General features: G+C 36.0%; 1 protein-coding gene across 1 annotated transcript in view; it reads left to right on the top strand.

Moving 5' to 3' along the window:
- The window catches only part of Gnptab (N-acetylglucosamine-1-phosphate transferase subunits alpha and beta), a 29,581-nt gene extending 13,491 nt beyond the window's left edge, over positions 1–16,090 (top strand). The window contains exons 8-18 of the mRNA XM_045728080.2: positions 42–241; positions 402–504; positions 2,529–2,771; positions 3,889–4,006; positions 5,345–5,571; positions 7,438–8,333; positions 9,367–9,519; positions 9,731–9,899; positions 11,323–11,504; positions 12,867–13,125; positions 14,214–16,090. Of these exons, the coding sequence (XP_045584036.2) occupies positions 42–241; positions 402–504; positions 2,529–2,771; positions 3,889–4,006; positions 5,345–5,571; positions 7,438–8,333; positions 9,367–9,519; positions 9,731–9,899; positions 11,323–11,504; positions 12,867–13,125; positions 14,214–14,288 (2,625 nt within the window). The 3' untranslated portion in view covers positions 14,289–16,090. The remainder of the gene's footprint in view (positions 1–41; positions 242–401; positions 505–2,528; positions 2,772–3,888; positions 4,007–5,344; positions 5,572–7,437; positions 8,334–9,366; positions 9,520–9,730; positions 9,900–11,322; positions 11,505–12,866; positions 13,126–14,213) is intronic.
- Positions 16,091–16,423: the final 333 nt, after the last annotated feature.

The raw sequence follows: 16,423 nt of genomic DNA, 5'->3' as shown, positions 1-16,423 counted from the left end.
TACTCATTTTTCTGTTGATTCCTAATTACTGTAACTTACAGGAGCTGCGGTATTCTTTGCGATCTTTGGAAAAATATGCACCTTGGATCCGAAGAATATTTTTGGTAACTAATGGACAGATTCCTTATTGGCTGAACCTGGATCATCCACGGCTAACTATCATCACTCATGAAGAAATATTCACGAATATCAGCCATCTTCCGTCTTTTTCTTCCCCAGCAATTGAAAGTCATATTCACCGGTGAGCGCTCTTGAAATGTTCATGATGCTGCTGCTATGATTAATAGGTTGAAACCATAATTCTGTATCACATTGTAATTAGTATGTATGAATGCATTTCATGCTGCAGCTTTTTAATGTTGTTTAGTTCTAGGATGATGCATATTATGTTTTTTTTTCAGAATTCCAGGTTTATCAGAACACTTTCTGTATGTGAATGATGATGTAATGTTTGGCTCTGAAGTTTGGCCTGAGGACTTCTATTCCCCTGCCTCTGGTTATAAGGTATAGATATAAAATGCCATTATGATTTCCAATTCCTTGTTATTATTAATTATGTAAAGGTTATATTTTCCATTTTGTTTATCTGCTTGGCTTAATTTTCAGACAATAATAAGAGAATCTCACTTTGTTTACTTGAATGAAGATCCTTATTGAAGTTGGGCAGCTTTTGACCCAATTTTACAAGCTTTCCCTTTAGTAGGTCTTTTGAGCTTAAGCTCTGGTAGTTTCTGGTCAGACCAGCGAACTCCAAGTGTTTGGTAGACTCACATTTCCTACCAAAGGGCCTTTGGTATTTACACTTGCTCCACTCTGTGATGAAATAAAATTATAGAGATCAGAAATGAACCCAATACTGAGGCAAGCATAAAATGCTGAAACGGAAGGCCACAAGTCAATATATTCATCAAAAACAAAACTATTATTGATATGAGAGGGGTGTACACCTTATAGTAATTGTGACAAAATGTGCATAACTGTTGTGTTCCAAAACTTTGATGCAAAGATTTATGAACGTAAGTCTTCTGGAGGGCCAGGTCCCAAATCTACACAGTAAAATAACAACAGTACTGGAGTGAACGATATGGAAGAAATGTAGAATAGGAATCAGTGAAGAGCAGGGGTGCCATAGGCACAATCAGAGAACACTGTATAAACATCAGAGGTCCTTGGCTGTTCAACATCCTCCCAGCCAATATAAGAAATATTGCCATAACAACCGTGGACATCTTCAAGAGAAAACTAAGTTGTTTTCTTCAAGAAGTGCCAGACCAATCGGGCTGTGGTGGATATGCGGGCCTGCGAACTGCTCCAAGCAACAGCCTGTTGGACCAAGCTCTCACAAGTCAAGCCTGGCCTCGGACTGGGCTTGGGGAGTAGAAGAACTCCCAAAACCCCATCAAGCAGGTATCAGGAATGTCTTTCATGTTGGCAACAACCCAGCCATCAAATATGTACATCACTGTCATACAGTCATAAGGAGGAGAAAACCTAACAAACTGCATATATTTTAAAGAACATAGCTATTAAACAGAATGAAAACAAATTCAACATTGCTAAGCCTCTTGACATTAATACAGTACTTAAAGAATAAAACTGTATCGCCTCATATCTCGCAACATCACTTTACCAATCTCAAACCTCTCTTGCCTTACTGACATCATCCCTCCCTCTGTTTCATTCCTTTATAAGGACTATATATGTATACAGATACGTTAGAATTTATATATCCCCTGCAGCTCAAATCTCATCTTCAAATAAAGGTAAATTAAGGTAATTAAGAGGGAAAAATGTCAAGCAGTGTATGACTATATAGCACTTTGAAGGGATATGAGGATATATAGGTGGAATATGAGCCTGGAGTGAAGAAATGGTGCTCCACTTGGGCCATCGGGATTACATGCCAAGGTACAAGGCCATCACTGTACCGACCAGTCCAAGTGGATAGGCTTCTACAAATTGAGTCTATACTCTCCTCATGGCATGTCTACATCATTGTTAGCACTTTATGCTTTCTACAACCTTTAACTTCTTATTTATGAAGCATCCTGCCTTATGTACATGTATTGATTAACCCCTAAACAGCTCATGTCTTAAAAGGTTAACGAAACAAATGGGAAAAAATCACATATGGCAGTTGTAGCCCTTGAGGGCTTACTATTTCAACATAAGATAATCAAAATCTTGTTCATTGTTAAATATTTCTTTATTGTTCAATTCATAACTCCTTGAATATAAAACTCCATATGTAAAGTAGTAGTAGGCATCCTTCAGTCTCGGAAGACTATGGAGTTGCGTCCTGGTTGTCTATCCTGGTACAGCGTCGGGTGTGACTGATGAGGCCAATCCGAGAATAGCAGTCCATCCCACATTGAGCACAAACGAAGTCCGATTCTGGTCTGTCTTCCTGGCTACCGACAAAAATAAAGTAAAAAGTATATGTAAAGTGTACATGTAAAGTAAAGCCCTGATAACACCTTGTGTGATTACTGTCTATTGTAGACCTATCACTGTATTTAATGTTGCAGGTGTACCTGTCTTGGTCGCTGCCTGAATGTTCGTCAGGATGCCCGGGTTCTTGGCTTGGTGACGGCTACTGTGACACATCTTGTAACACGACTGCGTGTGAATGGGACGGTGGCGACTGCACAGGAGAGAAGGGAGAGGGGGATATGTTGGATATTGAGGATGATTTTGGAGCCGACATGACTGTTGAGTTTTGTGCACCGTCGTGCTCTGATCTCTGGCTGGCAGATAAATACTGTGATCATGTGAGTTTGTTTGGTAAAGTCCTTGTAATTTTGCAGCATTCATAATAAAATATTTATTTACCAACAAAATATCATGGATCAGCTTCTCCGAGATGAAATGAGTGTGTTGAAATTGAGAAAGAGAAAGTTACAGAAAGTGAATAATGAGTCTCTGGTATTTAATAAATAACGAGGAATGAATCAGTAGAAAGTGCTAAGCCAGTATCATTATATGGGAGGGATATGAAGACAGAGCTGAGATATGAGGGTGGAGTGAGGAAGGTAAATGCTGCTGCAAGTACAGTAAAGGTAATAATTTAGGAAAGGCAAGAATGAAATGGCAGAGCTTGCTGTACTATATGAAACATTCGAAATTAAATTGTGCAAGACCTGAAATGTAAGTGGTAAAGTTTTGTAATGGTTTCATTTTTATTATTACTACACAAATCAAGTAGAGTGGAGGGAGATGCAAGGAAGAAAAATAATTGGATGCCTTGGAAGTATTTATTATAAGAGGTAGAAAATGACTATTGATGTTAAAAATGAATTGCATAACTATTTTCCTTGCAACACTGTCCTGTGGGAATGAAATTGGAACAGTTTCTCTTCAAACATGAAGGCCGTATATGAAACATAAATTCTAAGGATTTATTCCTCCAAATAAATGTAAATACATTGAAGATTGTTATGCCTCACTATTTACAGATGGGTAGAGGGGATGCAATGCTGCTACCCATGTATATGTGTGTACATATATGTACACACATATACATCCATTTGTATGTGTGTGTACATTATTATTATATTTACATAATATAATGTGTATTATAAGCTTGAATATTCATCTTTATGTCCATACATGCAAATATTAATCAAAATAAGTAGAACACCCATGTCAAATAAATACATATCTAACTACTGTATAGAATTAATTTACTATTTTTGGGAATGTATGGTTTAAATTTAGGCCAACTTGATTGCTTTTATTACTTTGATGTTCTTAATGGTGCTTTGAACATGAAAGTGCGCATTTTGCACCATGCAAGCATAGTCTTAAGGTTGACAGTAATGCAGTTTGGCATTTTTATTGAAATAGTTTATTTTAGCATTTTAATAACGTAAGACTTGTGTTTTCCAGTCCTGCAATATTGAAGCCTGTGGCTTTGACGGTGGAGATTGTGGACTCGAAAGTATCAGTCGCTTGTACCATTTGCCTGCTCCTACATCTTATAACACTTCCTATACTCTTCCACAAGGTGAGTTGTCTTAAGTCATGTTGTTGTTGTAGTGGACTACATGCACTTTATTATTTTATGGGAGTTTGTCTTTTCTGTAGATGTGAGTTTTTATCCTCTAAATATTCGTTATCATTCTTATTCTAAGTAAAACAAGATTGTGGCAGTGTCTAATTTTTTTGTCAAACTTTACTTGGTAACTGACTTCACGCAGATATCAAAATCTGTCGGTGAAATCTCTGTGATTTCCCCTTCACTTTGTAAGTGAAGGGGTTGTTCCTGCAAATCCCTTTCCTTTAGGTGGCAATTTCATGAAGGTCACATCATGGCTATGGTTGGTCCTATCGACTGTCTTTTGGTGGTGGGTACAACTGACAATGTGATGGTGGGCCCTTGTCTGCAAGCCTTTAAAATATAAAAGAAAAAGAATAGATAAAATTAGTGAAGGCCTATTGTCCTGTGCAAGATAGTTCACTCATACTATAATGTATTATAAATCACTTTTCAATTTGTTTCATCTTTCACTATTACTTTCATCCCCTACATCCCAAGTATGATCTGGCAGGGGCCAGTTTAAAGTGTGCCTTGCTGTGGAAATGCAAAATGTTAACCTTTCCTGATTGTGTCAACTCCTAATCAGAAGATGGAGTTTATTGCAGAAAATATTTCTCTTGCATTCAATGCTTTATTTTTGACAAATAGTAAGATGCAATCTTTCCAGCCTTCTCTCTGCGGTCTTATTTTAGGGACCGTGTTGCAGAATATTCTTAGGTTTGTCTAACATGACTTTCCCTCTTTTGTCTATGTTCCTTCTCCATAAACAAAGTTTGCCCTCTGCAGATACTCTACCTGATTATTTGTTCGAGTATTCTTGCATGGAAAGCATGTCGGAGACTACTCTTGTGACAAATACATAGCATTTTGACTTATCTGGTGTTGTCTTAGCACTTACTGTGCTAAGGGAGTGTTGTGTGTTTATGGGAGCCAGTCGGCCGAGCGGACAGCACGCTGGACTTGTGATCCTGTGGTCCCGGGTTCGATCCCGGGCGCCAGCGAGAAACAATGGGCAGAGTTTCTTTCACCCTATGCCCCTGTTACCTAGCAGTAAAACAGGTACCTGGGTATTAGTCAGCTGTCACAGGCTGCTTCCTGAGGGTGGAGGCCTGGTCCAGGACCGGGCCGCGGGGACACTAAAGCCCCAAAATCATCTCAAGATAACCTCAAGAAGAAGATACTGTAGCTATATTCACATTTTTATTTATAAATGACACAATAAATAGTTATGGTTTAACACCTATTGAAATTAAAAATGTAAACAAATATAATTATAAGTTTTTTTCTGATTTTTGTTTATTCTAGGTGTTTTGGTTGCGTGGATGAATATCTCATCACTGTTAATCCCTGGTAAGGCAGTGGATGGACACCACACTGAGCACCGAGGTTTACGCACCATTGCCGTAAACACCGCTCAGGGCATGCTCTTCATCATACTCAAGACAAACATTACAGCTACACTGCACATCGAGTTAGATATAATCAACAAAGAACACAAAGGAGAGTCAACAAAGGAGAGAGACCATATCAAAGTAAGAGAGAAATCTTTAATTGGTAAAAGTTGATAAGTAAAGTGTATGTTTATCTTTGTTGCAAGTTTGAGTAAGCCTTTAACTTGCAGGCATAGGGATTATTTTAATTACTAACCCTATTCCTCATATTTATTGAGGTGAAAGGCACTTGCCTAGAGAGAATTTTTTTTATCTGACTAGTTAATCTGCTTTAAAAAATTTATACTGTATGATCAGCCTATGTGTGAGGGATGCATTTCGAGGAATTCTCACCATAAGCTGATTTACACTAATCAAACTTAGTTATTTGGGAAAAAGAAGGATGCATTTCAAAGACTTCACAAAGTTCTCTTTTTCAACACCTCTTGGTATATTTTTACATTTTAAAGATAATACTGTGTGGTATTTGAGTGCTCTTTCCACTTCCTCATAAAAGTGCACCCTCTGGCTGCAAAATACTGTACAGTACTTTTAAATCAACATAATAAGATATTTGATGTGATAGGCAACTTCCATCCATTGTGCCTAGAATTGACAGGGTGGATAAAGACAAACTATTTAACATGGGTGGTACATGAACAAGGGGACACAGGTGGAAACTTAGTACCTAAGTGACCCAAAGAGACATTAGAAAAAAAAAATCAATGACAGTAGTTAACAAACTGAATTCACTAGGAAGGGATGAGGTGAAGGCAGACTCCATACACAATTTCAAATGTAGATTTGCTAGAGCCCAATGGGCTCAGGAACCTGTAAACCAGTTCATTGATGGTTGACAGGTGGGGACCAAAGAACTGGAGCTCACTCTCTACAAGCACAATTAGGTGAGTGTAACTGAATGAGTATATATTTAAGTCACATAAACTCTAGGAGTCCATAATAGCCTTCCAGAGGCCGAAACGTGGCTTTCTCACAGAGGCAAAGGGAGCAAAAGAATTCATAATCGCCCTCACCGAAGAAGCAAACCCCAAGAAAGGAAGCGAAATAAAACAGGTAATGGCAAGGGTCACACAAAGTATACAAACCATGTGGCATAGCACTCTGGAAACGATTCCCACCAGTAGTTAGGCCATACATATTCCCAAGTTTCAGCTGACCACCAGCCGGTGACAGCACCATGGAAGCTGCTGGCTCCGCATGTGAATTATAAATCCTTTGCCTGATGTCAGACACATCTGACATGCTTCTTGAGTTGCTAGCTCTTCAAGTCCCAGATATTCTAGATTCTTGTTGGCCATTCTTTGAACTCTTGTACTGCTGAAGCCCATTTCTTATGGGGAAGAGAGCTTTCAAGGCCAAACCAGAAAGAGGCATTTCATTGCATTCAACATGGTGGGTTTTCATAAACTTTGTAATAACTTGGTGATTTGTGCTCTTGTACTGCATTACATCTGGGGTAGCCAGCTTCATTCTTCGGATTCTAATTATAAATAGATTTGTTTCACTATTCTGTAATATGATATTTCAGTCTGTTCTGTTGTAGTTATTTTGTGGTGAATGGACTGACTTAGCCCAAACTAGAATGGATATACTGTACTAAATTTAACAAAGCAATTTGAACACTGATGCTCAATGTATTTGTCATTTATGTAAGTAATTGTATTTGTTGAAATGTGAGGATTGTATCATCAGGTGTAGTGTTAAGCAAGTGTGTTGAACTACTGTATTTGGATCGGCAGCAGTTGCCTTTGTCAGTTGTCACTTTAGATGTTTTCTGTGGAGGATTCAGTCATCGCTCACCTTAGTAACTCGTAAGTGAAATATATTGGCAGGTGTAACATGCAGGTACCCAAACAGGTCATCACCATTGCTGATTTTTATATAACTGTTGATGTACGTATTCCATTAGATCCTCATCAGTAATAGTTTTTATTTTGTATTTTTCAGTATGACATCACTGTTAAATGTAACACATTCCCAGCTGCAAATAACGTACTCGGGACTGTACAGAAACCTGCATCCAGGCCTCCTATAAATGCCAGAAACTTTACTTTCGACCAAGTGGTTCCAAACATTTTAAAGAATAAAGAACCAGTCAGTCTCAATGATATGAAATATGCTCTAGTTAATGTTAATGCATCAAATCTACCAGAATCTCTCGGTATAAAAATTCGTCATTTAGAAAGTCTGTTTAAAAATGAAGAACTGACCCTCCTTGGATTAAAAAGGAAGAAATCAAACCTCGTTGAAAAATATTTACGAACCAATGCTGATCATAAATTGGTTTATCATAAAATTAGTGAGTGGTATGAAGATGAAAAGCTTCCCTCTGGTGAAATGAAATTAAAAAATTATAATGTACTTAAAGATGAACAGACTAAAGTCCATAACGAGAAGGAAATTAGACGGGTTTCTTTGAATCAAATTGAATCGCAAAATGTCAGTACAAGAACAAACTCCAGGTCCTTGTTATGGTCTCAAATGTCAGTAAAGGAGTCATATTTGGACAAAATAAAGGAAATTAATGATTTGCCGCTTTCCAATAGAATTGCAGCGCACAAAAAAAAGTTGAATATAAACACTGGAACCTTATTGACATATTTGGGCAGCCTTCCTTGGGAAAAACAGGAATTATTTTCTGTTGGAGCTTTTAAAAGTGCAGAAGTTAATGGAGATTATGGACAACGACGCAGTGGCCAACGACGTCTACTTGACATGTTTGCTGAATCCCTTCTTCACGTCAATCGCCTGTACAATTCTGAATATGGCTATCAGGCTCGAAGGGTCCCTGCTCATATGCCACACCTCATCAACAAAAGTGTAATGGAGAGTTTGCAAAACAGGTACTGTACTTGCTTGCTATTCAGCAAATGTATACAAATATAATTGTTGTTATTACAAATTCATGTAGTTAAGAACAAACTAAATTTTATTGTAATAGATTTCTTCTTTCCTTGAGCATTATAGTTCATCTAAAATGACTTATCCTAAGTCATGCCAGAGTCAATTTTTTTAAGGCTTTGGGGGCCACATAATGAATAAATCCCTCATCATATAATAATTCTAATGATTATATAATATACAGTACAACAAAATGTGTTCAAGTGTTACTTAGCATGTACAGTACAGTAATTATATAGTATGTAAAGCATTAATTATGCAAAGCATTTTGTGCATTAAATCTTTTTAAGAGACAATACTTAAGTAATACATTCAGGCAAAGAATATATTGTCTCGAGAAACATTGGCATCCCTACCACCCGTTTAGCGAGAAGCACTGCATTGTATGTTAATAGAATGTCAAGGACTCTACTAACTGCAAGGTTATGATGTGATGTATACAGAGAATGGAGAACAGGGAGTAAGGACTAGGAAAATGCGGTCTCCGATGACGCTTTTATATACAGTCTTAATGCCTAGAATTATACTTTTTTATAAAAGTTGAATATCTGTTGCTTGTTCAGAATGATTGACAGGTATCATTTTGTCACTTGTTTTGTAGTGATAACTTCATCATCAGTCACTTGTTAACTGAGAGAGTATTGACATAAGAGAGAGTGCACTCAGGATTTGCATACGTGATCTTCCTCTCATTAAGTTTTTCTATACTATACTGTTGCATTACGATATTTGGCAAAATGCTGCCTGTTACTTTACAACATTCATTCTATGGAATAAATGTTGTGTAAGAAATAATTGATGTTGTCAGTAACAGGAAACCTGTACTTTGGCTTATTGAGGATCCCCTAGGCTAACTATTAACCATCCCCAGGATGCAATCCACTACACTTGCTGTTTCATATACAGTACTGTATGGCTGTTTAGAATACAACTACAGTTTTATTTATCAATGTAAATGTTTCATTTTACCCACAGATTTATGGAAGAATTTCAGCTAACATCGTCCCACAAGATAAGACAGGCCAATGATATGCAGTATGCTTTCTCATATTATTTCTTCCTGATGAGTGAAAAGAGAATCAGGACTCCAACAGAAGTCTTTACTATTTTTGACACTGATAATTCAGGGTTAGTAGATTATGTGACATCTTTGCTGCTTTGATAGTTTATTACTTTGTACAAGTTTTAGTGCATTACATTACCTATTAATACTGTAACTAAAACTGTAATATAATTCCTATTGTCCTTGACAGGAAGCCTGTACTTAGGCATATCAAAGTCACCTTAGACCATACAAATAGATATTTACAATATTTACAAATGTTTCTTATTCTCACAGAACTCTGTCAGACCGAGAGATACGAACATTGTTGACTCACCTGAATGACCTCCCACTTCACTACAGTACTTTACAAGTGTTCCACCATATAATTAAAAATTGTTCTGCCACCCATCACATCAAACCAGTGCCAACCCCAGTCTATGAAAGATATGCTGACTCTGACTTGGTGAGTTTCTTTCTGATTATGAGCCCTATCTGTTATTAGTACCTATTGTGGGAGGCCCTCCCCTCAGTAGCTTTTCATACCTAATGTGCTGTTATTCTAGTCCCTTCCAGACCTCCACTAGCCTACCAGTGGCTTCGGGCTGAGCATCTGCTTGTTCCAGAGCCCCGCTATTTTTCTTTGATGTCTCGAATTATGTGCATTTGTGCAGTAATTTTGACCATGTTTTGCCCATTTTTCCCCATGTATTTATTCTTCCTTTTCTCTTAAAGAATCTTACCTTTGAGCAATGGGAGACTAAGACAACTGAGAAATTATGCTCCAATTTACATTATATGTAAAGCACCTATCCTAAAGGATCATTCTGTTGAATCCACTTCTTAACTTGCTGCCCCATCTTTTCTGTGCTCGGAAGACATTTCTTTTGATCAGGAAGCATGTGGGGTGCTCTGGGAATAGGATTGTGGAGATGTGTAAAGTGTTATCAGTTGGCAGTTAGTGGAGTATCCAAGTAGAAATGCTGTGCACTGGTAGTTAGTGTGCTCCCTTGGCAGTCACTTTTGATATCAAGAGAGTGTTTGAAAGGGTTTTTAGTTTATATTTGGATTATTGTTAGTCACACTGGACAGGATTAAATATTCTCTAGTGATCCCTTAGTACTGTATGTTATTACTAGAGAAAATGTTACAGTTCTGTGGTTAAAAATGAATATCCCAATCCAAACATAAAAAGAATGATGATGATTCAGCTCTTTGCAACTTGATAAGGGTCCTAGTTGGGCCAAAACTTTGGCCCAACTTTGGCCTATATCAACATCAGATATACTTTCCTATCTTTTCATAGGTATGTGGGTTGGGTTATTTACCTTATTTAACCCTGTGGGGACACTCAGTAAGTTCTCTGGATGCTGGATCAATATGTTGTCCCACCTGACTGGATGATCCTGTCCTGAAGACATGGCTGCATCTCTCCTTAGGAAGTGGCCAAGTGATTAATTTAAGAAGGTGGCTTCATGTAATTCTAATGGTGATTTTTGGGATCACACAGTCGGTGGATTTCACAGACCAAATGTCAAATTTGTGAAAGGGTTTTCTTTCCCATGCAATTACTCTGCTACATTTTCATGCATTGTTGTTAGATTTGTGTATGGAAAGTGGTAGTGAAAGAATATTGCTTCCCTTACCTGATAACACTAACATCATGCAAAACTCTCTTGATATTTGAGTTTAATACTTAGATTACTAGGCTTTTCATTGTTGTGGGGCTCTCTAAGATGTATGCACATTTCTACTTGAGTAAAACAAACGACATATACAGCATAATTTAAATGTTTGTTTGGTAAACTGCATCTAAATATTATGTCTTGAGTGCAGATATGCTGTGTTCTGTAAAGTACAGTATATAAATATTTATCTTTGCATTTCAGCCAACAGTGAGCTTAGAACTGCTGTTAGAATGTGAACCATTAACTTCTCTACTAAGCAAGCTAGAGAGTACGAAGAAATACAAATTTGTTCATCAGTCTGATGACGTGGTTCACTTCAAGATGGTTAATTCCAATGTGTCTGTAGTTGTACACATGCTAGATGAGGTCCGGAAAAACCCAAGGTAGGATATATATATTTTGTTAAGGTTGGTTTCCAAATAACTTGTACTTAGCAATTAACAGCTACCACAGAAAGAAAATTTGGCTCATAAATTCTGCTACACGTATCTAGGTTATAACTATTTTACCTTTATCACGATCTGTTATTTGCATTGCTCCTTGTATCACTTTCATGGGGTAGGAATGTACTAGCAGGAGGAAGAGCAATATTGGTAAAGAAGTTTAAAACATTACTAAAAAAAACACATACATCCATTCACTGTCTTTCACACTACATACTGTAGCAACATCAGCACCATAACACTTCCTTCTTATAAACTAGTTCCCATACAGCTATATTCCTTACCACTCCTCATGGGAATTTCATACTTAACACTATTTCAACTACTGTACCTCTTTCCATTTCATTCATTTTTAAACTGATATATTAGTGATGGACATGATGAGCTCTGCATTGGAAGTGTTTGTGTGGATCAGATATTTCCATTGACCCAATGAGTGTCTATTTGAGAAAGATTATATGGTACCTGGTTGATACCTGGTTGATGGAGTTCTGGGAGTTCTTCTACTCCCCAAGCCCGGCCCGAGGCCAGACTTGACTTGTGAGAGTTTGGTCCACCAGGCTGTTGCTTGGAGCGGCCCGCAGGCCCACATACCCACCACAGCCTGGTTGGTCTGGCACTCCTTGAAGGAAACAATCTAGTTTCCTCTTGAAGATGTCCACGGTTGTTTCTGTAATATTTCTGATGCTCGCTGGTAGGACGTTGAACAACCGTGGACCTCTGATGTTCATACAGTGTTCTCTGATTGTGCCCATGGCACAATCAGATACACCAATCATGGTGTATCTGATAATTTCATGGAGTGTCTGAAGGGTAATTGAGCATGACTGGGGATGATTTAATGATATTGAATGTTGTAGTTGAAGTAGAGGATATTTCAGTGTTTATAGTGCAATGATTGACTTGTTTGATTTTTAAATGTAGTAGGAATGTGTCGGTGTTTAATGTACACAAGGACAATGTAGGGAATGAACCCACCCCTATAATGCAAAGGTTGTGAGGCTCTTTCATCTGAAGTGATGGACATGAGGCCTTCGTATCCCAATGCCTTTGATTATTTATTAATGCTGCTTGTGTTTTGTAAAAGTGCCTTAGTGTCAAGGTTTTCATTGCAAATGTCACTGTTTAGAGAAATATTGGTTACAAAATAATTTCATAGTGTAGCTATGCAGGTTGAATGGATTTATTTGTATATTCATCTTTATATTAACATTATGTACAAACTATTTGTGTTTAATCATATAAAAAGCTATAGATAGTGATGCAACACATTAAATAACCTCTTTACTTTTTTTTTTTCAGGAAATTTATTTGCTTAAATAGTAACCTAGATCCAAGAAGTAGAGAGAATGATTTGATACATGCCCTAGTCCAGGACACTTATGAATCACTTTTTCCACTGCCTTCGTCATTTGAGTTACCCGTGAACTACCGCAATCGGTTCCTGTATGTTGAAGAACTGTTAGCCTGGAGGAAATGGAGGGACTTTATTCGTGCACTGATCTATGCTTGCTTGGCCTCGTTAATATTTCTCACATTGATCAACTTCTTCAGTACAGAGGTATGTAGAGTGTTGGAGCTACTGTCAAATAGAAGGTGTTTGACCACGTGCATTTTATTACTGGCATTATTTAATCTTTGTATAATATTTTGCAGCTTTATCTTTGTTGCACATAAGAATTAAAAGTGAGTGTTAAAAATAAAAATAAACAATTATCAGTAAATTATGAGGATGGTTTTTGTAATTTGAATATACCGGTACTAGGTTCCCAATTTTGCACAGAGCATTTCACAAGAGGTCTTGTCAAACAAAACTGTGTAATACTGTATTTAGTATGGGATTTTATAGTCAAAATTTGATGTGTTTAAAGAACAAGAATTTATTTTAACAAAATAATTATGTACAGAATGGCATTGTATTTAGAAATTTTAAAGTATACATTTCTTTATGCAACATACAAATCCCCTTTTAGTATTACAACATTAGGAAAGTCTGCAATTTTCTTCTTACGATCAGTTATTAAATTTCTAGCTAGAGCACGGCCTCTGAAGCACACACAATTAGAATCATTGTTATGAAGTGGAGAAGTATCAGGAATGTTAGGAACAATGTTCTCAAAGATGCTAATTAGAACATCATATAGGGTTTGTCATGTGTGTGTTGAGGCAAACTCCCATCCTTCCATTAGTGAAATTAATTACCTTTTGTATTTGTATATAACCAGAGTAAAAGGTATAGGGATACCTTTTTGATTTGCCTCAAAATTTTGTAATGTACAGTATAGTATTAATCAGTTATTAGGGTGAAGGCACCCTAATAACTGTATTGTATTCCATCCTATATAATTGGAAATGGATAAAAGTGGCTTGATAAAATGTCCATACATTCTGGGTTTCAATTTTACTTTATTAGTTTTGTGCTTATATGATTTGTACTGCTTTCGATTAATATACCTTTTCACTTCATAAAATCATCAGTTACTTAAGAATGAAATTACCTTAGCAATGTGCAATATTTTTTTATGGAGATTTCTGTATGTTGGTTAGGTAGTCTTGTCCAGTTTTGGGACATTATGAATAAGAAAACTGAAAATTAATCTATTGTTTTGTTATCTACATTAAATATAATATTTCATTCTTTCTGTATAGCTGGAAGGCCTCCGTAGAAAGTTGTGCAGGAGACGACGACGGCGTAGAGATGGGCTTGGAGGAATTAGGGTGTGAGGAAATGCTTGCTGGACCTCTTACACTTCTCCAATGAATAAAACTGGAGTTCTTACGTTTGTTTTTATTTTTTAAATATATAAACGTAAGACCCAGGACCCGGATTCACAAAGCAGTTACACAAGTACTGTACTTACGAACGTGTACATCTTTCCTCAATCTTTGATGGCTTTAGTTACATTTATTAAACAGTTTACAAGCATGAAAACTTCCCAATCAACTGTTGTTATTGTTATAAATAGCCTCTTGGTGCTTTGGAGCTCATTAACTGTTTAATAATTGTAAACAAAGCCGCCAAAGATTGAGAAAAGATTTACAGGTTCGTAAGTGCTTGCGTAACTGCTTCGTGAATCTGGCCCCAGTACCTTAGGAATAAAAGAAGTTTCATTAATTATACTTCATACACAAATATTTGTAAGATTACTCAGCTATGCTAGTATTTTAAGGGTTATACTTTCTTTTGTTTAGATATACCTGAAAGATTACTCATTAGTGTATTTAGAGAAAATTTTAGCTTTATCTATTTGAGGTGTAAATTTATATACCGGTAGCTATGTCTTAGTCCATCATACGTGATATTAAAGGGTCTTAATCCATCATACGTGATATAAAAGGAATGTTGTACCTGTGCGAGGCCATTCCATGTTTCCTTATTTTTTAAATTTGTGTTGAAAATATCTTATTTAGCAGAATGATAGTAGAGCCATATCATGTTACATTAGTTATGCTGGAATGATACAGTAGCAGAGTTTATTACCACGATGCAGTAAATCTGCTTGAATTTAAGACTGCTTGAGCTCATTAAACATTCCATGTTTCATATTAATATTTTTGTTACTTCAGGAATTAAGCAAATATAATGTTATTTTGGGGCTTAGTGGATAAGAAATAAGTAAAATTAAAATTAGAAGAACCTAGAATGTAATAAATGTTACTATTTGTAAACAAGGTTTATTTTTTCTTAATATAAAACATTTCTAAATTTAAACACCAAGATTGATAAATGTTGATTTGTTATTAGTTAATATTTTATCACTCTAGTTATACTAATAAAACTTTGCATATTTTGCAAATGGGTGTTGCATACAGAACTTCCTTACTAGTGCAGCATGATAACTTTTGCATAGAGAAAAACTAAATGTAGCTTTAACTTGCTTTTCAGAGTACAGTAATACATTTATTATACACTGTGTTTAAAGTATACACAGTCTTTGTTACTCTTTGGTGTAATTAAGACTTGAAAATGTCAGTATTTTCTCAAACTAAAAACATTTTATATGAATGATTTGATTAAGTACATACTACTTTCACAAAATATGATATTAGGTACATTAACCTCATTCTTTACTGGGCAAAAGGATGTTTGCAAACAAATTTGCAAATCATCATTTTTATTCAATACATTTTGAAAAATTTAAAAGCATAAGTGTGTTGACATAACTTTATAGCAGGTAAGAATGTACTCATTAAAATGATTTACCTCTCAATTATTGTCTATATATATTGTATATTTCACATTCAGTCAGATTCCTCTTGTGAAAATACTGATTTCCTTTTCTCCAATTTCATTTAAATTTGCAGCCTGTTATATGATAGAGTATATCTTAGTGAATGTACAAAAGCTTTTTATATAATTTGTAAAAGGTATTAAAGGATTTTGAAGTATAATAAGTTCACCATTCTTTGGCATAATTTGAGCAAATGAGTTGTCAATTTTGGTAATGTATGAGCAGTATGCACATTTGGTTATGTATTGAGTGCTTGTATTAAAAATAAAATAAAAAGCTATACCTAGTTCATTACATTAGAATTTTAATTCAATATTCAGTTATACTTTGAACTTTGTAAATAACAAAGCTTAAGATTGGAATGCTGTTATTAGATTTGACTATAAAATCACAATTAAAATTAACTTTAACTCTGGTTCCCATTTTTTATCATAAAGGCATTGTTAAATGTGAAAGCTCCCCCATGTATATTTATATTATAATTTTATGAATCATAATATTTCTAATCATCCTGCAATATTATGTCAAATAACTTGACATTGCTGTGAAATGTGAGCGACTCGTGTACATGTGAATAAATAATTTAATTTGATGTATACAGTATATATTTATAATGGAATTTTTTTT

The sequence above is a fragment of the Procambarus clarkii genome, chromosome 90 (genome assembly GCF_040958095.1).
Source record: "Procambarus clarkii isolate CNS0578487 chromosome 90, FALCON_Pclarkii_2.0, whole genome shotgun sequence".
Lineage (NCBI taxonomy): Eukaryota > Metazoa > Arthropoda > Malacostraca > Decapoda > Cambaridae > Procambarus > Procambarus clarkii.
The sequence above is the reverse complement of the archived record's forward strand: the minus strand, read 5'-3'. Positions and strand labels throughout refer to the sequence as shown.